General features: G+C 39.8%; 2 protein-coding genes across 7 annotated transcripts in view; one reads left to right on the forward strand and one right to left on the reverse strand.

The window, feature by feature from the left end:
• Nucleotides 1-14,541, forward strand: part of L3MBTL3 (L3MBTL histone methyl-lysine binding protein 3) — an 86,368-nt gene extending 71,827 nt beyond the window's left edge. For all 6 annotated transcript variants that reach the window (XM_072855839.1, XM_072855840.1, XM_072855841.1 and 3 more), the window contains exons 19-22: nucleotides 2,860-2,948; nucleotides 8,906-9,069; nucleotides 10,112-10,174; nucleotides 12,636-14,541. In XM_072855839.1, coding sequence (XP_072711940.1) covers nucleotides 2,860-2,948; nucleotides 8,906-9,069; nucleotides 10,112-10,174; nucleotides 12,636-12,779 — 460 coding nt within the window. In that variant the 3' untranslated portion in view covers nucleotides 12,780-14,541. The remainder of the gene's footprint in view (nucleotides 1-2,859; nucleotides 2,949-8,905; nucleotides 9,070-10,111; nucleotides 10,175-12,635) is intronic.
• Nucleotides 14,542-16,535: 1,994 nt separating this feature from the next.
• The window catches only part of SAMD3 (sterile alpha motif domain containing 3), a 41,068-nt gene continuing 30,213 nt past the window's right edge, over nucleotides 16,536-27,390 (reverse strand). The window contains exons 6-9 of the mRNA XM_072857907.1: nucleotides 19,446-19,649; nucleotides 18,885-19,056; nucleotides 17,071-17,153; nucleotides 16,536-16,820 (exon numbers count right to left, since the gene is read on the reverse strand). Of these exons, the coding sequence (XP_072714008.1) occupies nucleotides 16,536-16,820; nucleotides 17,071-17,153; nucleotides 18,885-19,056; nucleotides 19,446-19,649 (744 nt within the window). The remainder of the gene's footprint in view (nucleotides 16,821-17,070; nucleotides 17,154-18,884; nucleotides 19,057-19,445; nucleotides 19,650-27,390) is intronic.

The following is a 27,390-nucleotide window of genomic DNA, read 5'->3' on the forward strand; positions in this document are numbered from 1 at the left end:
GAAGACAGTTTTATGTGTAGTTTTGAAATAACCTGTGTTAAATAATAGTTGTCATTCATCACTTCAACCATAGTTGTAGTAAATTAATCTTTTTTTAGAAGTAAACTTTGACTTTACAGACTATCTCTTAAAATTAATTGAAGAACAATTTTTCTTTGTCTTTCTTTTTTTTAGAGGGTGTTATCTTTATGAAGACCTAGAATAACCAATACGTGTGCTATCTGTTCACTGTATTGAGTCATTTTCTTTCAGGGAATAACGGCCTCATGCCAACTTTGAACTACCCAGAGGCTTTGCAGTTTGTATTTGAACTGTTTGAATACACTGATGACTATTTGCATTTTATCATCTAGCTTTCCACATTCTTTGTGTATCCAGCATAGTCAGAGAGGACTTTTAGTTGAATAAACTTCCTTTGAAAAAGGCATGAAAAATAGTGTTCACAACATTAGGTATATGTGAACTGCTAGACTTATAAAATATTGAGCATCCGGTTAGTGCAATACCCAGTGGATCTTTTTAGATGTGTATCCAAAGTACACATGCATAATTGAAGACATAGATACGTATACTTGTGTGCTCTTTAGCTGCTGAGCTTGTCATGTGGATTTAGTTATGTTTAACTTCAGTACAGTTGTGTATACCTTCATATTCCAGGTAATCTTTTGTTTCATAGAAATCATTGATTGAGGAACCAACCACATATGAAGCCAACCATGAGATTTATTTTGTTGTGTTAAATCTAAGTGGTACTCAGCTAATGTCCAGTTCCACTTACTCCTTTTCTTTCTTTTTTTTTTTAACTAGTAAGAGGTATCTGTGCACACAAACAAGTATACTAGAAAATTCTGGTTTGCAAAAATATGTGTTTAAAAACTGCAGTCTGTCCCTCTGGAATGTTCCTGAGATCAAAATTAAAGAAAAAAATTCCATGCCTACAGCATATTCAATTTTAATTTAAAGTATCTTTATACTATCTCCAGAGTAGCAGAAGAATTTCACTGTGACAGGAATTCCACTCTGGAAATATTTACAATGAAGGAAGGTGAACACTCAGGCTTGGAAATTAAATGGTACTACCTCTTAAAAGAAAATTCAATTTATCTTCCAACCCCTTCCTCAAAACCTTCAATTCATGATACTATCTTGTATTTAACTAGTGAGATAAAATTTCTGGATGTATGTTGCTATGAAAATTGTCCTCAAGAAAACAGGAAGATACATGTTTCCTCACAGGTTTTGGTGATCTCTCTTCCTTATGTTGAATTACAGTAATCATTTACTTTGGCTTTGTAATTAATTGCACTACTTGGGGCAAGTAGTAAGAAGTAAGTAAGAAGAACTTGGTGCAAAGTAAGAAGCATCTTACTTCAGAAGTTTTCTGTGTTTCTAGAGGTTAGGAAAATAATTTTTAAGTAAATAAATGCAGGTGATATTTCTGAGGAAGATACTGTGGAGAAGTCCTTTGTGGCACAAGAAGGTATGCCTGCTGTATGCATTCCACTGGCATTGCTTGTCATACCATTATTATTTGTGTCCTACCATACTACAAAGGCTGTATTTTCCAATTTGTTGTGTTCATTTTGCACCATTAATAATGTGTTAAATATATTTCTGTTGATGTCAGTGAGCTGATTTATTCCCAAGTGCTTGCTTGTATTTAAAAGTATAAATAGTATTTAATATGTAAATAGTATTTAATAGTATAAATGTAAACAATGGAATTAAACAGGTCTGTTTCTTCTGTGGATTTGTGTTGTGAGGTTAGCTAATCTTGATGTCTAACAAGGTGTTAGCTCTAGTTTGGCTTTTTATCTGTGTTTGGGACATTTGTAAAGGGGTTCTTGTTGTCTGCTTCTCTGGCAGATAGTAAAGCATGAATTCATGTAGTGGGCTTTCTTGTAGTCTTGACTTGAAGATCATTCTGTCTGGTGCCTATTTTTAGAAAATGTTCATTATGTATCTCTGAGAGCTGTGCATCTGTGATGGTTTAGTAAGAATTGGCCAAAGTGTTCTCAAGTTCTTAAAAGCAGAAGGAAATAAATACACACATAATGTCAGCAAGTTCATGTAAGCTTCATTTCTGTAAGAAACAAGGCTGGAAATACCCTCTGAAGGCAGAGTTTGCAGAGTTTCCCAGGGGCTGACTTGAAGATGCAAATACACCCACCCCCCCTTTGAAACATTCTATTTCCACCTCTCTTGCCCCATTTTTCTCAATAGGGTTCCCTCTCAATAGTTCCTTCTTTGCAAAAGTTTGGGCTGGCAAAGCTGAGAGAGCAGTCACAGGCAGCAGGCAAAGAGCGGCTCTTTTAGATTGACAAGAAGTAATGCAAAAACAGTAACAAAAGAATACAGATATTTTCAGTGGGATCATTAACAGCTGCACAACAGTGTGTCAGTATAGTACAGGGTGGGGCGGAGATGAAGGTTGGGCAGAGAAAAAGGAGTAGATGCTGTTTCAGACGGTTCCTGAAAATGGCCTGGATAACCAGTAAGGCTTTGTAGGAGGTGTGGCTATATATATGTGTTCTTCACTCTTCCCATCTTTTGCCATGGACGTATCCGCTGCCTTCATTTGTATATTTTCCAGTTTCAGTTATGAAGTCAAGTGTGTTGATATCATTTATGTAATCTTAGTTTATGCTACTCTTGAGCTTTCATTGCAAAATCCATGTCAGTAGTCCTGCCATCTGTGTAAGTCAGAAATTAGATCCTCTCTTTATTTTATTTTGTGATGATACAACATTGTTTGTGTGGGAATCCTGGTGTGTTAATAGCATTGTTAGCAAGAGATGTCATCATGCTTAGTGATTTTAATGATGTATTAATAAAAAATGAACATCATCTTTTCCTCAGTGGAGTACTACAAACAAAGGACTCCATAAAGAACAAAGAGTGTGAAGAAGAGACAGAAAATAAGCTGCTCGTTTCAAATGAAATTAAAGGTAAATTGGCAGTACTTCGTTTGTTTCATATTAAAATCTGCAGAACTAAAGAAGTGTGATATTCCTTGAAATTCTTCATGAAACTGCATTGCAACTTATTTTCCACATTCACTATTTGTGTCCAAAAATTTCTTGACGGCAACACTTTTAACACTGTTTCTTTATCTTGTAATCATCAAAGGCTTTGCCAAGAACTTTATCGCAGTTGTAAAGATGAGTGTAAAATGAATGCTGGTATAAAAAGTTTCATTTCAAGAATATTTTTCCACTGACTTTTTAAAAATAGGTAATTAAACCAGTCTCAGTTGTAAAGGTATAACCTTCACTTAGTGCTTCAAAAGTGTATTGAAAGTTAAAGCATTTACACATTACAGGCATAATGCAAAGTTAAGGTGACTTACTCAACCCAACCTCAGTCTGTTGTGCAGTCTGATACTTTCCAGCAGCCCATATGCAGAATGTGCCCTTTCTTTTTCATGAGTGTTGGCTAAAGTTTTTACTTCACTGAAAAACTGGGCACAGTCCAGTGGAGGGCCACCAAGATGATTAGGCGGTTGAAGGACTTGACATGGGAAGAAAGATTGAAGGAATTTGGAAAGGGAAGGCTTGGAGGAATCTAGTCACAGTCCTCTAGTAACTAAAAGGTAGTTATAGAGACGATGGAGGTACCCTCTCCTCCAGGATGCACAGTGGTGGGAAAAAAGGGAATGGACACAAGTTGCTTCAGGAGAAATTCTGTCTGAATATAGGGAAGAAACTTCTCACTGTGAGAACAATTGGAATAGGCTGCCCAGAAAAGAGGTGGAATCTCTTTTAATTTCTCTGATGGAAATATTTAGGACTTAGCTTGACAGGGCCCTGCATAACTTAGTCTAATGCCCTGCTCTTAACAGAAGGTTGCATCATACAGTCTCCAAAGGTCCCTTCCAACATGGACTTTTCTTTGGTTCAGTGGTTCTGTGTGGTTGTGTGTACTGCTGTGTCAAAACTCTTGGCTGTTCACTGATCCAGTTGGACAGATTGAGGTAGCTGTTCATTATTCATTTTTATCCTCATTGTTTAGAAAGAATACAGCACAAATCCAGAATGTCACAGTCTTGCATTTGAAAATTATTTTGCATGTGTGAAACTTAGTATGTCAGGCTAGTTATTGGGCTGAGTCAGTGCATTGTTTCAGTGCAGCTTCTGCTGCAATAGTTTTATTAACTCATGCAAGTTCAATGAGAAGCTAAATGTCTTAATTTCATAATTTAGTTCCTTAAGTTTTTAGATTTTTTTTTCTTCAGTCATTTGTCATGCAACACAAAATTCATAAGGCTTTCGTCAAAAATCTTGAGGCTTGAGTAACTGTGGTTCTTTAAGGGGTACATTTCTTACTATTTAAGTGAGCTCATCCTTGTAAAACCGAGGAAATTCTTTGAGATTAGTAGAGCATTGCCTAAAGATAAACTTAAGGTAGTGTTTTATTTTTAGTTATTAACCTCTGATACATTTCTTTTATCTTAAAACATCATTTTTCTGCCAGCGCTTTTCAGATGGATCTAAGTGGCACTCTGAAGAGCGTGTGAAGTATGAAAGATTCCATCTATTACAAGAGCTGTGCAAAAGGTGTAAAAAAAATCCACGTTGTTACAGTGCTTTGAAACATGATAGAGTTCAGAATTCTGGAGAAAATGAAACATTAAAAGAAAAATCTCTCTAAACCAGATGAAGGAAAGAGAGTTTTTGGTCATTTGAAGTATTTTGTTTCAGCAGAATGGAAACATACTGTTTTGATGTTGACTTTGCATTATTGTCATGGTTTAACCCCAGCCAGCAACTAAGCCCCACACAGCCGCTTGCTCACTCCTCCCTGGTGGGATGGGGGAGAGAATCAGAAGAGTAAAAGTGAGAAAACTCATGGGTTGAGATAAAGACAGTTTAATAGGGAAAGCAAAGGCTGCACACACGAGCAAAGCAAACCAAGGAATTCATTCACTCCTTCCCATGGGCAGGCAGGTGTTCAGCCATCTCCAGGACAGCAGGGCTCTATCACATGTAATGGTTACTTGGGAAGACAAACACCATCACTCTGAATGTCCCCCCCTTCCTTCTTCTTCCCCCAGCTTTATATGGTGAGCATGGCATCATATGGTATGGAATAGCCCTTTGGTCAGTTGGGGTCAGCTGTCCCAGCTGTGTCCCCTCCCAGCTTCTTGTGCCCCCCCAGCCTACTCGCTGGTGGGGTGGGGTGAGGAGCAGAAAAGGTCTTGACTCTGTGTAAGCGCTGCTCAGCAGTAACAAAATCATCCCTGTATTATCAACACTGTTTCCAGCACAAATCCAAAACATAGCCCCATACAAGCTACTATGAAGAAAATTAACTCTACCCCAGCCAAAAGCAGCAAAATTATATAAGACAATACAAAAAATTTAAAATCAAATAGTTCAGAGCATTTTAAATTGTCTGCAATTCTTTTTTCTATTCTGCGAAACGAAAGCATTTTGAGTTTGTCAGAATTGACTATTTGGATAAAGTTTCACCATCAAGTTCTGCTTACTAGGATACATTTCTGTGTAGGGTCTTGCCTAATTAGATTTATAAAACTAGAGCACTTTCTTATGTTATTATTTAACAAAGTTATCCTTTTTACCTCCTTTTTATACACATAATTTTGTGCCATTATTTGTTTAAATGTGCCATAATACTTAATCTTTAGGATGAAAATGGATCATTGAGTTCTTGCTATCATAGTAATGGAAAGCTCAAGCTAAAATAATTGCAGTTGTGCAGACTTTTGTGAACTGCGACTGCTGATACCTGTGCTTGTTGCCCTATTTTTTCTGCATGTCACTTACATTATTATTGTTCAACCTGCTTTTGCCATACTCACTTGACCACTTCTCTACGGATATCTTATAAAACATGTACTGCTATCTTCCCTTTTTTTGGAGAAAGATTATTTGGAGCTAAAGAACTCCAGTGAAATCATGGCCCCTTCATACTCGCTTTTTATACGAACACAAATCCTGTGCTTAAAAACCTGATATGTGCTAGGAGCTAGAACATGCAGGAGGGAATGAACAGTGTTAATGGTCTCTTGTTAATGCCAGAAAGTGTTTGCCATGTAGCTGCTTTGAAACATGAGGTTATATTTTGTTGGAAGGTAACTCACTAAGAAGATAGAGATGAATTAAGGAAGATACGGTTCACGGAGAAGGATAACAAGGTGGCATTAAGTATGAAGAAGAATGTAGAGGCAGGTGGGCTGATGCTGAAGCAAAATGTCATCAGAGAGGAACAGTGGTCAGGGTTAAAAGTGTGAACTTACTGCATCTGGCTCTGCTGTCTTGCGTGGAGCTGGCAATGAGATTTTTTTTCTTCACTTATGTGGTTCAAGGAGCTCTTTGTGGCTTTGTGATGAAACTGGCTGACCCGTGGTGCACCTCAAGTTACTGTTCTCCTGAATGTCCAAACTGAGACATAAATTGGGGTACATCACATATTTTCTGTGGCCCACAAACACAGATTACCTCTCTATGGGAAGCAGGGCTTGCAGAGCATGGAATACCAGAGCATGAGGGTAGGGAGAACTTTTAGATGTCTGCTATTACAGACATAGATAGTAGCCAAAAAGCTGTGCTTTGCACTGTCTTTTGCAAGAAGTTACCCACACTAAACCTAAACTTCCTTTTGTCAGGGATGTGGTTATACCTGCTGCAGGGTTGGGGACTTTTTTTTTCTTTTCCTCCAACTAGTTGGGTAAATTGGCACTTTGTATGCTCCTTTTGTGCTGTTCATCTTACCTGTGAGGCAGATATGACACAGGCTGAGAAGCAGAGGCATTTTTACCCACATCCTCAAAGGCATTAGGCACTGCATTCCTCTTCATGTCAGTAAATAGAGGTCTTGAATGTGAATAGATGGAGTATAAGGTTTAGCACTATGGAGTGTCACGTTAGTGAACTTATTTTCTGCTAACCTCATTCATAAGCAGCTGACCTGTGTTTGCCTGAAGTTTTCAAAAAAAAACACAGCATGGACAGATGCCCAGCGTAGATGTTTCATCTGGAACTGTTACGATTTGACACAGCTGTAAACTGTTGAACACAAAGACATATGGGATAGATGGGTAACCTTAGCTGTCATTGCTGCTACTCACTATGCATGTACCTATATGCTCTTACATGTACACATATTTAAATGTGCGAAAATGGAGTGCAATTTGCTTGGAATTTTCTTCACACAGTATTGTCATCTGCTATTTATGTTACAGTATCAATGTATTACACGTTTGGAGAATGGAAAACAAAAAAAATAACCAAATACTTGTATTTTCAACTCTTAAGAGACCTTTTTTAGAAAGAAAAAATCAGGGGATAAGGGTGGGGAGGGGATTCAAGGGAACAATGAGAAAGATACTGATCAGTAAAATAAGCTTTACAGTCAGCATGCTTGCTGCCTTACAAGACTCTTTCCTTTCTCACTGAGATTTTTAGTAGTAGGAGGAGCTCTAAAGAACATTTGAAGAACAACAGTGAAGTGTAAACAGACATTTAGGGAACTTGCTTCCAAGAGTAAGAGTATGATGCTAGGAAAAAATAAAGGAGTCTATTTAAAAACTTAATCAGTGGGCTGACAATACTGACTAAATGGCTTAAGAGTCAACTTCTCAGTAGTTGACATTGATATAAAATGAGGATAAGTCTTGAAAGTAACAAAAATTTAAGCTGGAGGAGCAGGACAACACAAGCAAATGTAATCACAGCCTATATTGGCCACATTACATATTCTAGACCAGTGCCACTATGCTGGCAAAAATCTATAACAGGATTTTGTGCCCTAGTTGTTGGGCACAAACGTATGAAAACTGGAACAGTAAGGACAGGGAGAACTGTGAATAATAGCACCTTCCCAAAAATGGAAATAGAATGGAGCTGTAATAGAAGTGAGCAATCCAAACAAAAATAGCACGGGGATTTGTGAGTGATTGCGTGAAGCCACGTTAGTAAGGAATATTAGGCATAGGTTCTTTGTTGGCTGCTTCATTCAGAAATGAATTCCAGAGGTTTTCCACAATTTTACTCGGCAATTGGGACGCATTCAGGCCCGAGTTCATAGCAGACATGTTGCTTTTGTATTTGCAATGGCTCTAAATGAACGTAGATGTCTTACGCAGTTTGACATCATTCGAGGCATGCCTCTTCACTCTTTCCTCCTACACACATCTGCAGCTGCTGCTGCTCTCCAGACAGCAGCGGCAACAGCAGCATGTGGCTGAAGCCACCCTCTCACTGGTACATTGCCTTTGAGACTGGTGGGATGGGACCTCATTCCTTCCGTTATGGATAAGTGAGATAAAAAGGGAAGTGACCTTGTAAAAAAACCCCATAGCAGCGCGGAGGAGTTAAATGTTATTTTCTGAATAAAACATTTAGTTAAAGTGGGAGCAGGGAATTTACAGACATTTGTGGTTTTTTCCTCAGAAGAACTGAAAAACATTTTGTTGTGGATGAGGCATAAATGTTGTGTGGGCTGGAACTGTACAACTGATTCACTTGGAATTTTGTTGCAGTGCTGCTTTTGATGAAGTTATAACAGCTCAACCCTGGAATTAAGTTAGTTCTTGTACTACTGTACAACTGGTAAATGTGGGTGTGATTTATTGTATCAAAATATTTAAAATTATTTGACCTGTGGTGTGGTATGCCAACAGTTGTGTTGCCATAGAATCGTGTTGTGTTGGAAGGGACTTTTTTCATGTAACAGTAGTTACATTTATATAGAGCCAATATAATCACAGTCATACGAGTGGAAGAACAGTCATGGTACTCCTCTAATTCTGGTGTAAGCAAAACTGTACAGCTTGTGTAGGGAGGCCCATATATATCAATAGAAATGAATATGCTTTTGCTGTGACTGATCTCATCACTGACTGAGGGATTTAATGCTTGTTTGTTGCTTCCTGTTGTTGAAGATGTTGAAGAACCCAGCACGCAGAGGCTTCTTTCTCAACCAGTTATTGTGTCTTCCAAGTTGCAAATCCCTGGCCTACCCTTGCGCTGGGAACAGCAGAGCAAGCTCCTTCCAAGTGTAGCTGGGATCCCAGCCAGTAAAGTTTCTAAGTGGAGTACAGATGAGGTAGGTTTCCCCTGTATCTTCTATCTCGCTGCCGCTGCCCTTGAAGTTTTGGTTGGTTCAGGGCTTTAGATTAGCCACATAGATTAACAATAACACATTAGTACTCAGAGGATTAGTGTCAGCCAGACCTAATGGAACAGATCCCCAAAATGCCCATTCAGCTGCCATCCAGCCCTGGAAGCACTAAGTATTAATGCATATGTGTATAGATAGGTATAGATATAGATAAATATGCATGTGTATATATATATTCACTGTGGTTAAAAGGGGAAAGAAAAGTGCTAAATGTATGGCCCAGCAGATCAGGTGCTCAAGGTCTACACTAATAACATCTAGCACCCACACAGACATTCTGGAGGAATGGTTTAGCGGTCAGCACGGACCAAGGAGCTATTCCTGGTGCATAGTTTGGATGTAGCACGCTGTTTTGGAGGGTGAGAATATAGTGCAGAGAGGAATGGTATGGATATGACCAGGCCATGACACCTGATTTCAAGATTAGAGCCCTGTCACTGTTCAAGTATGTAAAAATGCTTGGACAGACAAGGTCTAGTCCCTGCTTTACTTTCAGAAGTACCTATGACTAAGGCAGTTTTCTGGGGCAGTCAGATCTCCTCTAATCAGAGAAAAAAGCATGAACTTGGAAAAAGGATTTGCTAATCTCTGTGTTGTAACAAATGAAAAAGAGGAAGGCAGCAACCATTTTGGTTTGTGAGAAGTGATGCACCAAGAGAAGATTCATGGTTCTGGATCTGCATGGGTAGAATAACCTGAGTAATTTTGAGACAGTAGCCATATCCCACTTTTAGATGTCCTGTGGACCAGAGTGGCACATGGTCTTTTAGTTTGCAGATTTTGTGAATCCTGTCCTTAGACACCCAGCTGCATGACTCCATGCACTTATAGAAGAAGGTGGAACACCTAATATGAGGCTGTAAAAACAACAGCTAAAAAACTTTACTTTGGTGATTGTCAACCTTTAGGACTATTTTGAAAAAAAAAACGGTCTTACTAAATCCTTTGTTGTATACTTTGGTGGCAGGTCTCTGAATTTATACGGAGTTTACCAGGTTGTGAAGAGCATGGCAAGGTGTTTAAAGATGAGGTGGGTGAATTTTATTTCAAAAAGACACAGAGTACAAAGCTTGGTGGAAAGATTAATTTGATGTCATCATTACAAATACATTTAAAGTAGTAGGATGAAGTGTATGTTTAAAGTCAGATGCAAATGTATAGTAGACTAGGTTGGTTTGCAGGTCATGGAGTGGGAAGGAAATAAAGAAGATAAAACTAATTAAGTGGCAGCCAGGTCTCATGCTTCTCTAGCTTTGTAACTGCAGCTGAAATTACTTAGAACTAATGGTAGAAGAGGAAGAACTTTGTGATTTACTACCGTTCTCTCTTTCCTCTGGTTTGAGGAAATTCATAATTAAGTATGTTATTTTAGTTTTGTAGGATGTTAATAAGTAAAATAAAGCAGAGCAGTGGTTCAAGATAAGCACCTCTTAAAACTCTTTGCATCTTGTCTGATCACACTTAGCTCTTGATGCTCTTCCTCCTGATACAGCCAGTTTACAAATGTGATTTGAGTGAGCAGGAAGCGAGAAGATCTGAAGGCTTCTGATGAGGGAACACACTCCTTTGAAAGGAGTGTGTACAACCTTTGTGAGCACACCAGGCATGCATTTCTGGTGTCTGAGAAGACTGTTGTGCCAAAGTTGTCATTAGGAAGTGATAGAGCTTTTAGGTACAATAGGCCTTTATAAGGTAGGTTGGCTTTTTCTTTTCCACTCAGAGGTTTGTTACTCCTGTCAACGCTTAGTTTCAAGAAGGCTGTTTGATCACAAATTGCCAGAGTGAATAGTTCAGGTGCTTATCCCAGCCAGACTACCTGAATGGGCAGAGTCTGATACTGTAATATCCCAAGTCAGCCAGCCTTTCAAGTGAAGAATAATTGTGGTACTTAGACTTGAGAAGGCACCTCCTGAGGAAAATGCATACAGATGGCCTTGCTAATCTCCTGCGACAAAAGTTTTCAGGCTGTGCTGTAGATTGTAATGACTATTACAGTTGCATATCGAAGGACTGACAGGCTGCACCTCTGGGCATTTTGCACTTGCTTAGTTGTTAGGCATTTTACAGTTGCAGCAGGTATGCAGGCCGAGATCATCCCCTATGTCACTTAGGGCATCTCACCAAATAATATAAGATCAATAAAAGCTGGTGTATAGCTAATCAAGTGAGCAGGTGGGGAGTGCCACAGAGATGGATGAATCCTAAACACTTTCATTCTCAGAAGTGTAAGAAAATACTTGCCCTCTTCAGGATTCAGCCTCTCAGGCTCTGTCTGTTTAACCTCTTAATTAATTAATTAAACCTCTCCCAGTGAGGCCAACCAGCATGGACTGCCTGGCATCAGTAGGTCTTTCAGTAGGTAGAAGGTGCTTGTTCAAACTTCAGCTGTGGAATGAACCCTCATCCTGCCTATATTAAGATGCTGCAAAAAGCTGGGCACCCCCACGTTCACGCACTTCTGGTTCTGAGCCCACCCAGTCTGGCTTTGTGCACGAAATGAGTAGAAAGTAGTTGTGGTAACTGCGTGATGCTGTTCTCACTGCAGTGTTCCTCGACTTACGGTGCTGGGGTGTACCTTGCAGGCTTCCTTTGCAGCAATTCTGATTCAGAAAGCTTGTCTTCTAGTCCTACAGAAACTTAATTACACCGTTTTTATTTCAAATTAATATCTTTAAGCCTAAGCAGCGCTCGTGATTTAACCACAGTTGGCTTTTAGGCCTAGCTATCCTGCTTATGTTACACTGCAAACTTACTACAGATACCAAAGTGACCTGAAGTTTACACAAGAAGTGTTGGCCCCATTGAAGCCCTTGGAAGTGAGGGCCTTGTGGCTCTTCGTGTTCAGATTTAGCACTGCTGCTGACAGAGCGATTTGCTTACAGAATATTCACTTGTTTATTAAAAAAGCAACACTACAAAGCTGGCAGAAAAAATATTCAGTGTTTTGAAAAGCTGTGTTTGTGTCAAAGCAGCAGTTCTATGTAGCCTGGCCCCTGTTTACATCTGTGACCAAACTCGCTTTAATTTGCTATTTAATGAACAGGAAGGAGTGGCCTGAAGGGGGTTCCAGTTCTGTATTGGGAGTGAAATCCAGAAGCTTTCTTATGGAGGCTTGCATAAAAGGAGTAGCTAAGATGTTAAAAAGCGTTACTGTGCTGCAGTACAGTTGAATTCTACTTCACTTACCCATTTTACTTTTCAGTAGCTTTTACCTGATACTGTCAGTATGAAAATAAGAACTGGTTAGCTAAAAATTAGCCAGACAGTTGTTTTCAAGCAGAAAGCAGATCATCATCCTGTTCTTTTGGACTAGCTGATCTGTCTAAAAGGTTGAAATCAAAGATATCCTGAAAGCATTTGAAAGTGTTTGTATTCAGCCATTCCTTTACACTGTCTGAAATTGTCAGGAATTTCTTTTCATGTTTTCTGAAACATCTATACTGCTGCACTGTCAGACCTATTAATAGCTTTGTGTGTTTTTTCTTTTAAAGCAAATTGATGGAGAAGCATTTCTGCTAATGACCCAATCAGACATAGTCAAAATAATGAGCATTAAACTGGGACCAGCCCTAAAAATCTTTAATTCCATTCTGATGTTCAAAGCTGCAGAGAAAAACTCACACAATGAACTTTGAAGATAATGGAAAATGTGTACGAGCCACCTTTCTCCACTGGAGCTCATGTTTTATTCAAAGCACAAAGACTCGCTAGAACTGTTGAGTAAGGACTCTCAGAAAGGAAGAACCGTACGTTCAGCACTGGTGGACTATTTATATTCTCCTAGAGCCAGTACACATCTGAATCCTTCTGGGAAGTGTTCAAGCTTTTGAGAAGGTACTGTGTAACAACCGAGTCAGCTAGTCTTATTTACCAAACTAATGGCGCTAATTCTCCATGGATGGTTAGGATCCCTAACTTTCTCTGGACATCAAGAAAACCTTCATTAATTATTTATGCTGTATTATATAAGGAAACGTTAATATTTTCTAAGAATTCTTGAATTCTACTTCATGTACCCATTTTACTTTTCAGAATCGTTTACTTCATACTATCAAAATAAAAACTGATTAGCCAAAAATTAGGCTACAAGTAGCCAGATGAGACTGTTAAGGCTAATACGTATTTGTGCCATAGTTTAAAAATGAAACACTTAATGTTGCATACGTGACACTTTATGCTATAGCATATAACTTTACAGATTATAAAACTGTCTGTCTGCTTGTAACAAAACAAAACAAACCTTGTTGGGGTTGAAATTATAATGCTTTTTTGATAACTGAATGTTTTTACTTTTGCACGATTACAAAAATGTTATGTGAGTTTTTCCACCAGCATCTTTAATGTATTTTACCAAAAGATCAGTATAGAGAAGGCTGCAACTGAAAAATAAAGTTTGACTTCATAGAAGACTTTTTGTTTATGCTGCACAAAAGAGTCCCAGCCTTTTACATGGGAGCCTGCTACAGTCCTTCAGCACATGAAGGAAAATACGTGTATTTTGAGGTAAGGATATTAGCAAAAAAGAAAATATATTCATTCATGTCTGCACATGCCAGTTTCCAGTATAGTTACCACAACAGTGGAGAAAAACAGTGTGCTAAAGCTAGGACTGCTACTCTGGCTTCATATTCAACATAGGTTTGTTTTCCCAATGGTGGGAGAATTATTTCACCCACCACTTCGTAGTTGGAAAGTCTGATTTATAAATGAGTAAGGCATAGGGGGAAAGACAAAGCACAGAGGAAAAGGATACTTAAACGCATATGGTGCATTGGCACATCCTAGGTGTAAAATGCATGCGTTTCACTGGGTCATTAGCAGGCTGCAGATGCCACCAGCAGGTACTTAGGTGAGGCAGCCTTCTTCCTTGGAGGATTATTACAACGATTTGTCAGGGAAAGTCGCTGCACTTGGTATATATACGTAAGATGTAAACCAGATGCACTTTAAATGGGAGAAAGCCTAGCTGCCTGTATAGTGAGGACTGTTCCAGAATGTTACGTTTGCAAGAAGAGAGAGAAGAGTTGGATCAAGATTTTTGGCAGCCCTCTTCTTAGCGCTGCGATGGGCAGTTGCTCAGCCTTTGGAGCTGAGAACAGAGCATTCCTGTTGCGCAGAGCTGGGAGAATTTTACATCTTCCCACAGATTTTGCTAGGCTGTTCTTTGGCTGGAGTTCCTTAAGATTTCAAGAACTCTCTGTGCCCCTTCCAGATCATGTAGGTGACTGGTACCTGCCATAATATGAGGTGAAACAGGGTCAGTATGAAGTAAGTTGCATTGCTCTGTTAATTTCCTTGCATAGCATAGCATAAATAATATTTTTACATTTTGTTCAATATTTGTACATTCAAATTGCACTCTTATTGTACTACATTACAAATAAAACCTGAACTGGAGCTGTCTGTTATATTTGTGTGTGCCCAGGATTCTCAGATGAACCCGGCTCTTCCCGAGGGTGGTGTGGAGTAATTCCTCACCGTAGCTCAATGTGGCCATGAGTTTAAAAGAGCAACTTGGCTACTGCTGTCTGCCGTCTCCCTCAACACTTACTCCTAAGGCTCACAGGCCACTTGCTGTCACAATCAGAATCCCATTTATGGGCCTGAATTTTGTCACTGGCAGCAGCTGAAGTTGCCCGTGCAGATCAGTAAAATGCCAAATTCTTCTGGTTTTTTTCCTTCTGTCCTTCCATGTAGTTTATTTTCCCTCACCTTCTGTGTCTCTTGTGTGCCATCTGTGTAGCCTGCAGTGAGAACCAATGAAGAGATTTGCTGCTCGACAGAGATTACTTGGAGATGTTAGCAGCTCCCTGAATTTTTATGTACCTACTTACAAAGTACTGTGGTTTAAGAAATGGGTTTGAATTAAAAATGTTTACAAGATGTAAAATAAACCTCACTTAAATGATACAGAGCCCAACTTATTATTCATACAGCTATCACAGCTGTGAGGACATACATAATCCTTACTTTTGTATCCCATGTGATGAGGTAGCAGGGTGTAGCCACCTCTGCTACAAACACTACACCCAACAAATTCACTCAGAAACTAAAAACACTTAGGAGACCTGAATCTTTAAAACGGCAGTTGGTATTGTTTTGTATGTTGTGTTGGAGGTGGCCCAGCTGTCACACAGGTAAAGGTTGTCCCCTGATTTCTATGGGAGCCACATGAAAAATCCTAAGACTTTAGCAAGAGAGTCTGGCCATTAAATGCAGTGATCTCCCCTCATACAGGGTCTCCCACTGTAATCTCTGCATTGGACTCACCCCTGCACAGCCAGGCTTTAACAAAACTTCTGTGGTCTTCCAAGCTGTGTGTTTGAGCATTTAAAGAGTCATGGTGACCACAAACACTGCTTTGCCTACATGGACATTTTTAGAACTGGTGGGAGATTGATCTCTTTAGTAGAATGCAGTGTTTTAATAAAAAGCCATTTTAATTTCTAATTAATGTAATGGGTCATGTTTGCTGGCTGCTGCTACTGCCCATTACTAGGTGCTTGTCTGAAGTCGTGCCCTGTCAGGCAGTCATCTCTGGGATTTCCAGACATGGAGGAGTTAAAAGGAGCGTGTTGGGGAGAAGAGGAGGCTGTGGAAGAAGAGAGAAGAGGGCCTCCGCTCTGTGTGGGCAGATAGGAGAGTCACCATGTGGAGAAGGCCGATTTGTTCTGGGGAACAAATTCAGAAAGAAAATGAGGAGTTCTCTCCCTGTTGCAGAAGCTGTGGTTACAAACGCACATGGCAGCATCCCAGATAAGTCATTCTTGCTACTTTGAGGGCTCATCTCAGAATTCCTATTTAGCAAATTCAGGATTAATGTTAAAAAAAAGAAAAAGAAAACAATGTTTCATGCATGGAGAAAATAGTGAAAACTCATCATCTTGCAAATTATAAATCAGGCCCAGCATTTTAAAACACAAAAATTATTATAGTAGGCTTTCAGTGATCATAATATAATGAAATGATGGTAAGTAAATCTTTAAGTTGTGCCACTGCAAAACGTTAAATGTATTAGCATCTGAAGCAGTGAAGTGCTCACATCAACTCAGAAGTGTGTTTTTTAAATTCTGATAGTCAAAAGACTATCCAGATCTTTTAAATGCTCCATATGGAAAACTAATGACACGTGCAGTAATCTAGCAAATTTTATTATTTCTAATGCCTCTAGACTGCTCTAGAATTTCCATTTAAAATAATGAAAATGCTTAGGTTTTAAATTTTTTAAAAAGTAGCCAGTACAATTTAAAAAGGGGGCATTATTAAACATAACAGAGTTACAAATATACATACATTTTCACCAGAAAGAACGGCACTGATTTATCTTCACAACGAAGGGATTTATTTTGACAAAATGTCAAATGCTGCCGAGAGGAGTGCTGTGTACACCGTCACATACTGGGATGCTTGGGTACCTCCAGCCCTCTCTTTACCTGGGCAGGTAGGGATGCTGGGCTCCTCACCTCAAAGACCAGGGACTCCAGGAAGTTGAGCGTCCTGTGGATTCTCTTTGGGCACGGGATATCGAACACATGAAATGCAGCCACCAGCGCTGCCAGGGCCATGGTGCAGTCATCCAGCTGGGCTAGCTCTTCTCTTTCTATGTACAGCGCAAACTCGCACGAATTCACATTGAAGGGATTTTTTACTTCCAACACTGGTGTCATCACCTTCACCTAAATTTAAAAAAAAGGATATTTCAAATGATGTCACAACATTGCTTTGGTGAACAGGTCGGAGAAGTAAGTAAGCATAATAACACTGCTTTGAATTTAGCTAATGTTTCTATGAATATCTGCCTTCTACCCAAAAGGCAGGCTAATGTCATGCTCTTCCAGGGACTAAGCTGAGCCACCAAAAGGCCAGGCGATGTGCCCAGGCAGCTCATGGGAGGAAGACCAAGACTGTCAGTGCTCTGTCTCCTACCTCCTCGTTCACTGCAGCAAACAGACTGGAATCATCTCCAAAGACATCTGGCAGGAGTAAACATGCAGCAGTCATTTTCATATCTGTCAAAGGCAAGGATTTCTGCTAAATTACAAATTAAAACGTTCCGGCACTGCAGTATCTTCCTGGAAAAGCAGATTGCAGCCTATGAAATAGTTAACAGCAGTGGAACTGTTGTTCAGTGCATTTTGAAGAGTAGTTTGTACCACAGTGAAGGTTTAGGTGCCTCAGCTGGCAAGGGGCAGTAGTATTCAAATCATTCATGACACTCTGCTACTCAATATTACGATTAAATTTCTCTCACAATAAGTACGTAGGCCTTTGGGTTGCTTCTAGGGGAGTTTGCGAGCTGAGTAACCTCCTGCCCCCGCCGCCTGTCCCCAGGCTCCTCCCTGCCCCGTAAATCGGATGGCTCTGGGGAGCCCTGGTGCCAGGGGGCTCCCCTGTGAAGGCTGCAGTACAGGCTGGTGCTGCAGGACCCCTGGGATGGGGCACCCGCCACCCCTCTGCTTCAGCTGTTAATGGCTGTAACACCTTTTTGCAGGTCAGACTTCTGGTGGCGTGTCTTCCCTGAACCTATGCTGTCAGGCATTTGTTATCTAGGTGCCAGGTCAAGTTGTCTGTAAGAAAAAACAAGAAAGTAAAGGCCTTGGGACTTTACTGAGCTATGAGTTAAAATCTATGTGGGCATATTGTATAAGAAAAGGGGAAATTACTTACAATGTCCATAGCTTTCTAAGGCCAAAGGTATGAGTAGAAAGTCCACAAAGGCTTTCTGGATTAGGCTGTTCATTGACCCTTTTTAATCTATCAATCATGAGCTATTGCGTACTTGTGTTTTTAAGCTTCGTACTTGTGTTTTTAAGCTTAAAGGAAGAAAACCCCAATATGTTAACCTACTCTGCTTACTTCTTTAAGAAATGACCCGGTAATAAAAGGAGTGAAACTGCTACAGGAAACACACGTGTTCATATTGGGTTGCCTTTGATTTGACATCCTGGCATTATGCCTGTTTGATAGAAAACAACAGTCAAAGGAGCACTTATCACAGAGCTAAGCTGAGGCACAGGCATCTACAGCTGCAGTTTGGGAAGAATAAAGATCATGAGTAAGTCCTTCAATGTTTTGTCCCTGCAGAACCGCGCTCCCAGACTTCAGGCTGAAAGAAGTTGAGTGACAGCAGGTGCTTGCTCCCTCGCAGGCAGCGAGCCAAACACACCGAGGTACCTGGACCTCTTTGCGTGCCTGTGGTACCTGCTCTCCAGAGGTACCAGTTCGTGCACTTTTTCCTGCAACGTGTCTCTGCAGAGATGAGGTACTTGACATACAGGTAGCGGTAACTACTTCTTCCGTTATTTCACTGGGAGGAAGACTTCAACTGTAGAAAGAGTACCTCTCTCTCTAAAGGAAATTGTCTCTTTTTATGGGACTATTTCTCTTTCTAAACCAGAAAAATCATTTTCTGCATGTATTTCTAGAAAATAATAAGCACTCTTTTACATATCTAGAAATACAAATTCTGCTCATCTTATTTTAAGGCAGTTACTAACTTTATCAAACCTGCAATCTTTTATTCAATAGGGAAAAAAAGTTTCAATACCTGACTGACTTAATTTTCCTAGTAATTTATTAGCTTTTATTCTTAATGCTTCCCCATCACTATATATTTTTCAAGCAACTGTGACATTTTAAAATGTTTTTGCAGTAAAATTAGAGCTAGTTTAGTTACACAAGTAAGAACAATTAGCTACAACAAAACTCTGATATTCAGAGCATAGAAGATTTGTACTGACATTTTAGAATGTCTTCCTCTGTGTGCCGCTTCAGATTTTCTTGCAGCATAATGTTAATTGGATTATTCCTCACCACATACAAAGATAGTATATTTTCTGCATAAATCTCCAAAATCTCAACTGTTTTCTTATAAATGTCCATGTGTGTGAGAAGCTGGAACTCCCTAAAAAGCTAAAAGAAAAAGAAAAATTTGGTATTATTGCAATCCTCAAAACCAAAACTGAAAATAACAGGTGCATGCTTTGAAGACAGGATAAGACTAGCTCAGTAAAATAAGATTATACACTGAAGGGGATGGTTTCATTTCTTTTCAAAGCAGAGAAGGAGTACATCAAGTAACACCAAAATACTTCAAATAACTCACTGGTGCTGTGTGTGGCATGTTTGCTGCAGGACTGGTGAATCTTTTGAAGTGGGATTAGCAGCAAAAATGTGAGTTAGATTAAAGAGAATATTATTGATGGATACTTCACTGGAAACATCCAGTGAAATACATGCCTACGGTTGTATCACATCTATAACATAGAATTCAATGTCATTATTAAAAATAGCTCTATTACCTGATAAGGGCATCTTAAGAAAGGAAATAGTCTAAGAATGTCTTTTAAAGGTGCCTTATCACTGATCATCTTCCTCCGTATTTCTATTGTCACATTCATTCTGTTATCCACTTCTTTCCAGTTCCTCTGAGTTTTCATATATTCTCGCTTAAGCCACTTAATGTGTACATCCGTTGCACTGCCTTCAAGATGAACAGGTTCTTCCTATCAAGAAATGAAGGACAGAATTGTAACAAAGCAGCTATCCTCTTTGATATCTGATGTGGTTTGTGTGATTTCAGTGTAGTCAAAGTGTAGTCGAGCTCGGCAGAAAGTACCTGTACTGTGGTTTCAGGACCAGCTCTGTGAACTTGCCCTTGTACTCTAATAGTTATATTAAGATCTGTTTTCACATAATGCTATCGCCATCAGCCACGTCTTCCAAGCTCAAATTGCATATTTGAGGATATAAATGAAAGTCCTATGCCTGTGTCTGGTTTGCCTAAGTGTGGTTTATTGGAAGGTTTGGTTTATTAGTGGGCATTACATATGGATAATAAACCATTATATATGGTTTATTAGTAGGCAGTTCTAATGATGACTCAGTGTTTAGCAGTATCAGCTCTGTATTGCCAAGAGAAATAGTATTTTCTTCTTACTCATACAGGTCCTAAAACAGGAGAACTAACTTTCACATTTATGCAACTGAAGTATTTACCCCCAAGGAGACCAGCTGAACTAAGAAAACTCTTAATGGAAAGCATTATTTGAGTGGTTTGACTGTTAGTGTTTTCAAAAAGTTATTTTGTACTTGAAGATACAATTAACAATCTTCATCAAAATTATTATTATTGTGCCTGCTGTAATTCCGAAACCAGTGATTACTAAGAGGAGGAGTGACTATCCAGAGCAGTACATCTGTGGCAGTAGCCTGGCGCTGTTTAGTTTCTATCAGAGGATGCAGTGAATTCGTCCATTGAAAGAAGCTGAGACGACATACTGATGCATTATTAGTACAGTTACCACTCTCGGGCTGCATTTACAGTGGCTTTTCCCATAAGTATTGTCACTGATGCCGCTGTCATCCACGTCAGAGGTGGCCTGTGGGTCAACGCCAGAGGGAGTTGAGACACGTCATTCTGTTTCCCAGAACATTTAAGACATAGAGCTGCGAAACATGCAACGTCCAAAACTGCTTCACAGTGCTCTGTATGTGCAATTAAACTTTCCAGTGTGAAGTGTGAATGTGGTACTCCAAGAATGGTTGCACAAGGTACACAATTAAAAAACTGTCTCCCTCATAGTATATATCCATGGATTTCAATAGCCATTGGGATCACGGTAGAAAATCAGCCATGTGCGCAGGACAGTTACCTACCGTGACCCCCGCAGGTACTCCCCCGGCCCTTGCTAGGATGCTGTATCAGCACAGCCTGCACTCTTTCCAATAGAGGAGTTTAGTCTTAATTGCATTCCAACAGTAACGTTGGTTTGTGACCAGCTTGAGTAGGCATTCCTGTCCTCCTCCTCACTGCTCAGAAACAGAGGTGGTGGGTCAGATGATTTAGTCCAATACCCTCCTCTACCTGGCTGAGGGGGGTGCTGGGAAAAAGTATAAAGTAAGGATGACTGTGTCGTGGTACTTCCCACGTCCTGTCAAGACTCCACTGAGCTGGGGTTATGTCTTTATATTTAATAGCCTTCAGTAGATTTTTTTTTTCTTCCATTATTTCTCCCAGTCACTTTTACAACTCTCATAAAATCGTACCTTCCACAACATCCCGTGTTAAGTTCGGCAGTTTAACTATGCACTGTCAGAAGAAATGCCTTCATTTGTTTATTTTCTCCTGCTGCTTCTGCCTTCTAATTATCATACTGGATTCAATACCTATTCACCATCTCCTTGCCACTGTAGTTTTATAGATAGGTCATATCCTGTCCTCAGCCACTTCTTTTCCAGCCAAGACCGTCCTAAGCTATTTAATCATTCCACATATAAAAGCTGGTCCATACTTTCAATTATCCTTGTTATTGTCTTTGCATATTTTCTAATTTCACTACAGCCTTTATGAAATGGGCACGGTAACACTTCAAATACTATCTGAGATGCTGGGACACCACGGGTGCATACAGTGGAATAATGCACTCCCTTTTGTTTCTTTCTTCAATAATTCTGAGTGTTCAATATACTTTTTTGGACTGCTGTTAGCATTGTTCCAAATTTTCTTTGGCATAATATAAAAATATCATTTGCGAATAGTAATAATAAGCTCAGAGCCCATCACTGTAAATGTTGTTAGGACTGGGTTTTGTCCTTGTGTCTTATTTTACACCTATCACTATTGAATTTTATCTGCTGGTTTTTTGCCCTGTCACTCAGTAGCATGGGGTCCTTCTGCAATTCTTCAGTCACTCTTTGTCTTTAGTAACCCTAGGAGCATCACCAAATGTGGTCAGCCAACTATTCTCCTTTTTCCACATCATTTAGAAATATATTGAACTGCACAAACTAAGCATTAATAATATTTTCCACTGTAAAAAAACAACTATTTCTGCCTAGCCTTCTTTGTTCTATCTTTTAACTGTTTATCCATGCAAGGACCTTCCTGCTTATCCCCTCAGATTGTATCATCTAAGAGCCTTTGAAAGGCATGTGGTGAAATCTCTTCTGAAGTTAAAGTAAAGTAAAGTAAACTGTATCAGCTGGATTTCCCATGTCCTCAGGGTTGTTGAATACTTCAAAGAACTAATGAATTTATGAAGAATTACTTCGGTTTACAGAAACTTCATTGATTCCTTCCCAATATGTTCATCTCTTGGTTCTGCGTTACAGTTCTTGCCAAAGTAAAGACAGCAGGTTTCTTGGTCAATAAGTTCCCTAGCGCTCTCCTGAAACTCTAGAAACTGGCATCAAATTAGCTACCTCCACTTTTCTAGTATCATGTTTCATGAGAGAAATTGCACATCACAGTTAGAAAATTACCTATTTTATCCTTGGACACATCTGAAAATTTTGCACAAATATCATCTGGTGCTGGGAATGTGTTACGGCTCACTTTAGTGTATTATTCTGTAACCTCTTTACGGACACACCAATCTGAGACAGGTGCCCTGGCATTGCCTGTGAAGAATGCTCTCAGTAACATGATTGCCTGAATTCCTTGTCTGAGAAGCCTTGCAAAGCCTGTCTGATTTTTCTGGTATGGCTTTATATTCTGCGAGCACCCCTGCGCCTGGAGAGCGCACCCCGAGCACTCCCGTCCCTTAGCAGCGTCAGGCTTCCTGCTTCTCCTCTGTTTGAAAAAGCCTTTATAACCGGTGCAGAAAAGGCAGAAAACCACAAAACCAATTCTGTAAAATCTGCAGTGGATCACTCGCAGTCATCAGAGTCCTGTTTTGCTGCTAGCATATGTCATCTCTGCAAGCTCCCTGCATCGGTGTTTGGTATTTTCTGGTATCTAATTTATATTGGTTACTGACTGTGAATGCTATTCTAGTATTCACACATCCCCAGGTGAGCCGTTCAGCTGTTCCTTAACCTGTTAACTTGCACTAAGTTGGATGGACTGTCTTGCTTCAGCATGACCACTGCACAAAAACAAGCGTTGGTCCATTCTTGCCAGTCTCAAGATGCTCGTGCTTTCTCACACCTGCACACACACAAACTTGGACTGTTGTTTGGGGTTTTTTAATTACATTTACGTTTTTAACTCTGAGCAAGAGCTAGTTTGAAGCGTCTGACTCCAAACAGCTCTGTTACTACTGGCTTCTCCTGTGGGTCTGCTTCCAAGCCTCCTGCCCGTAGAGCAGGAGCTGCTTCAGCCACCCGACGTGGAGCACAGCGGCTCATTTCCAGAGGGGCCGGCACCTTCAGTGCCTTACTTGCAGAGGCAGGAAAGCAAAACAAACTCAGCGCAGTGCTGTAACCACAGACAAACTGACTGGGTTGCTTAGAAACAAACACGGAGGAGAACAAGCCGCGACCTTTACTCCAGCTTATCTCCATCCCCCTTGTCAAGGCAAACACCGCGCCAGTTGATGGACTTTCCATGTAGTCAGCTCTGTCCTTGAGAGCTAGTTTAGCTAATGACATTATTAATTAGCTAAATGAGACCGTTTGACATTTTTGTAAGCATCAGTGGCAACCTACCAACGGAAATACAGCAGTGGTTTAAGGAAGAACTGCTGTCATACTTTATTTATATATTTTTATAATATATATACTTATTTTTATATACATCTATTAGGCAAAAAAAATGTGATGGAAAGCCAAACTTCATTGTGTAAATCATCCGTTAGATACGAGTAACACAAGCAAAAGTCAGTGTTAGAATTGGTTTCCTTGTAGTGTTCAGCCTGCTTAGAGCACTCACTATCTGTAAGCTTTTCACCTTTTTAAGCTGCACTTCTAGGCTGAAGAAAGGTATTGGTAGTTCTGAACTTAAAGCTCTTTAACATAGCTTGTTTAAACTAGTAGTCTATGTAATGGATATACATACCCAGCCATAAAACGCATCTTAAAACTTCAGTCAAATAATAGAGCTCCAGAAATCTACCAAGTCTGGGGCAGCACCGTACGGATGCCAATCAATGACACCTTTCTACTGGCCTTAGTAGCCACTGCTGTTTCAGAGTTTACTTTCATTTATTGAAGTTTAGTGGAAACATAACAAATAAAGTATCTTGAGGATGGGCAATGGTAAGGATGACATAAAACGCTTGGGCTGTTGTAAAACTATGCTCGCAATGAAATCCAAGCGAATACTGAGTTCTACGGTTGGCATTAGCGACCAAAGTCGCTACGATTTTGGGGACTCCCCGTCTCTATACAGTGGCTTTAATAGTGACAGATGTGTGCCTTTTATACCTAATAATTTCATTTTGTCTCTGGACAGTTTCACTCCTACTAGGGAATACAAACAATATACTATAGTATGTACTGCTATGTAAATATAGATTAGCTGCTAATTGGGAGGACAGATTTATTGCATCATTGCATATTTCTAATTCCAACTGATTTAATGCAAGTGGTGCATGTTTTTCAGTCAAGAACAGAACACAGCAATGGGACCTCACTGAACATATTATGTCAAATGACAGTGACTGTCTTTAGCAGAACCAGTGCGGAATTAGAGAATAGTGAGCTTAGATGTTTGTGGATGAGTAGCTGTTTTCAGTTAACCTAGCTGAAAATCCAAAGGGCAAAAGCATTCTGATTTATGTTATTATTTCTAAGCATAGTTTCATTCAAATAAAATCTGAAGGGTTTTGATAGAGCAGGAAAGTTTGGCAATACTTGAATTTTACACAAATTATTTCTGACCTCAGGATTTATTAGATTCTAACATCAAAAGAAGTTTTTGCTTTTATTAAAAAATTACAAAATACCATGCTTGTAGCAGAACATGTTCTGTGTGTAACTTGCTTTATAACTCAGTTTCCATTATCTTCAGCCCCTCTTCCTGTTTTGCAAATTAGCCTTTTTTTCTAGTAAAGTGCAGTGAATGGGTATTAACTCAGTCTCACCTAAATGCAGGATTCACTTAGAATGTTTTCATTTTCTCCTTTTAGTTTTTAGTATGTGAACAGGTTGATTTTTAAGGTAAGTAGAAAGGTAACCAAGAGGTGGCTTTCTTTTGGGAGAAAGAAGTTACCTCAGTGGGACACCATTTTGCAATGTATTTTAAATTTTATTGGAGAATGAGTTCAAGTGTGATTTAAAATCTTTTATAGTTAACTTTAACATTGCTGGTGTGAACAGGAAGAATCTGGGTTTGGAAAGCTGGTTACTCAACTGGTCTATCAGCCTCTTGCATGCTTATTTAGGGAGGACTCTAGATCCTCTCCACTTTAACCATCAAAGCAAGAAAGCTAGTGACAGCACAGCAATATTCCAGTAAAATTGTGACAATGAGGTTAAACTTAAAAATAAGTTATTTCAATACACTGCAGAAAAGCAATCCTATCGAGACTGAAGCCAGGACCTCCTATCTCAATGTCTGAAGAAGCCAAAGGTATCAGGTCAGCATGTGCACGGGAGAGAACTAAAAAATAGCCTTTTTAAATGAGGAATCCGACATTCTTGACTCCGTCACCCAAACTCCTCTGGCCAGATTTTCAGTTGTGTCACCAGTAACATCCATTTCCCTTGCAGTGATAAGGAGAATGTTAATTGGTGATCTTTAATTATTGTTTTATATAGAATCTTGTCTTATTTGGCAATGTACATAATTTATAACATAAAGAATTTCTTTTTAAATAATAAAAGTTTGATTTAAAAAAAAATAGTCTTTCTGGAACAAATGAGAATTTACCTCAATGCCTTTAAAAAACAAGCTGCCTTTTTGTCACAAGCTCCTGAGAAATACTGCAGAATAGAGAAAAAGGTCAAAAGGATGCAGAAAGGAAGTTAATGAGGTAAGCAGAGGACATCCAGCACTTTTATGTCAGTGTAACCTAGACCTTGCCTGAGGGATGGTCCTGCCAAGGCTCTTAGCCCTTCTGTTGGATTCACACGCAAAGGGTGGCAGCAGTAGGGGGCCCATCCCTGAGTGCCCATGCCTGCAACCACCCTTAACTTCTTGGCATGTCAGATATCTGTGACTAAAGCCACTAGATCTAGGAGCCACACATGCTTTGCTCACGCTCCAGCTGTCTTTTGACAGGGACCTCCAGTTAATATTCACAGTTCTACTTGGAACCATATGCAAGTAGATTGTATTAAGATGCTCACATTAAAGCAAGAAAACGTACCCACATAAAACAACTAGACTCCAAATCCCTCATGTCTCCCATTTCCTGAAGCAAAAGGATAGTTAGTCATTTGGTCGGAGACAGGTGTTTAAATAAAGGCCAAATTCCTTAATGTCCTTTTGGTGGATCTTGATTTTTCTCGAGATACAGCTAGAGATTATATTGCCATATTCTTATAAAAAGCCTCAGCTAGTGAGGCACTACGATTAATCAGTGCCACAGCCAAGGAAGTGAAGCTGCTACATCTCTTTGTGGGGAAGAAGGCAGCAATTCTTATGCATGATGTGTATCACCAAGGTCTAAGCTTTCAGTTACTGTTGAAAGCCACATCATAAATCCTAAAAGTCATTAATGTCAACATCAAAGTAACATGACTGCCTAATCACGGAGTGATGAAAGCTCCTCTGGTGAGGACAGCAGGCACCTCTTGCTCTTTACAAGGGTTTACACCAGCTCCTGAATGGTAAACGTAGCCTAGCTGTTGCTAATGACAAAGATTGAGATCTCTTTTTTGAAGAATGCCAACAGGACCTACTCACTCCTCAGTCTGAGACAGTGAATTCAAATAGGACCACTAGAGTTAAAGGGATGGATATGGGGACACTGCGCTGCATCCTGGTCTGTTCACTGCCAACCATGGATTCAGGTCCCTCTCTGGGATACTTTGGGAATATTCCTTTGAGGGAATTCTTTTGGATGGAGACTGATCTGCTTGCTGGAAAGGGTGGAAACCATGCGATGGTAATGAGAGCCATCTTCTGGAACAGCAGTGCCACATAGAGAGGTTCGGTGGTGCCAGCACTGAATGGGAGCTCGTTTTACACCATACTTTGGGACCGGGTTGCTGATGAGTAGCAGTGTTGGTACAGCTGTTGCATTGCCTTTCATTATTGCCACTTTCAGTATCTTGTCAGCTCCCAGCAGCAGCTAATAATATTTCCTTTGAAAAAAACATTTCAAATTTTCCTTGCTAGATGCCAATGTATACTCCAAGTCATGTTATTGCTTAGAGCATTGATGCAATAACACTTCTTGATTGCTGAGTCTACCTGCATCAGAGTTCGCATCAATGCTCAAGGTACTTATGCAAGAAAGGCTGACAGTAGCGGTTTCAGTGTCTTCTCTCTGCCTAAACAAAGAACACGATGCTTGCATACTCGCACTGGGAGTAGGCTGGGACCCTTGTTTGGGATAATCTTTTCCACTAATTGGG

The sequence above is a fragment of the Ciconia boyciana genome, chromosome 3 (assembly GCF_034638445.1).
Source record: "Ciconia boyciana chromosome 3, ASM3463844v1, whole genome shotgun sequence".
NCBI lineage: Eukaryota > Metazoa > Chordata > Aves > Ciconiiformes > Ciconiidae > Ciconia > Ciconia boyciana.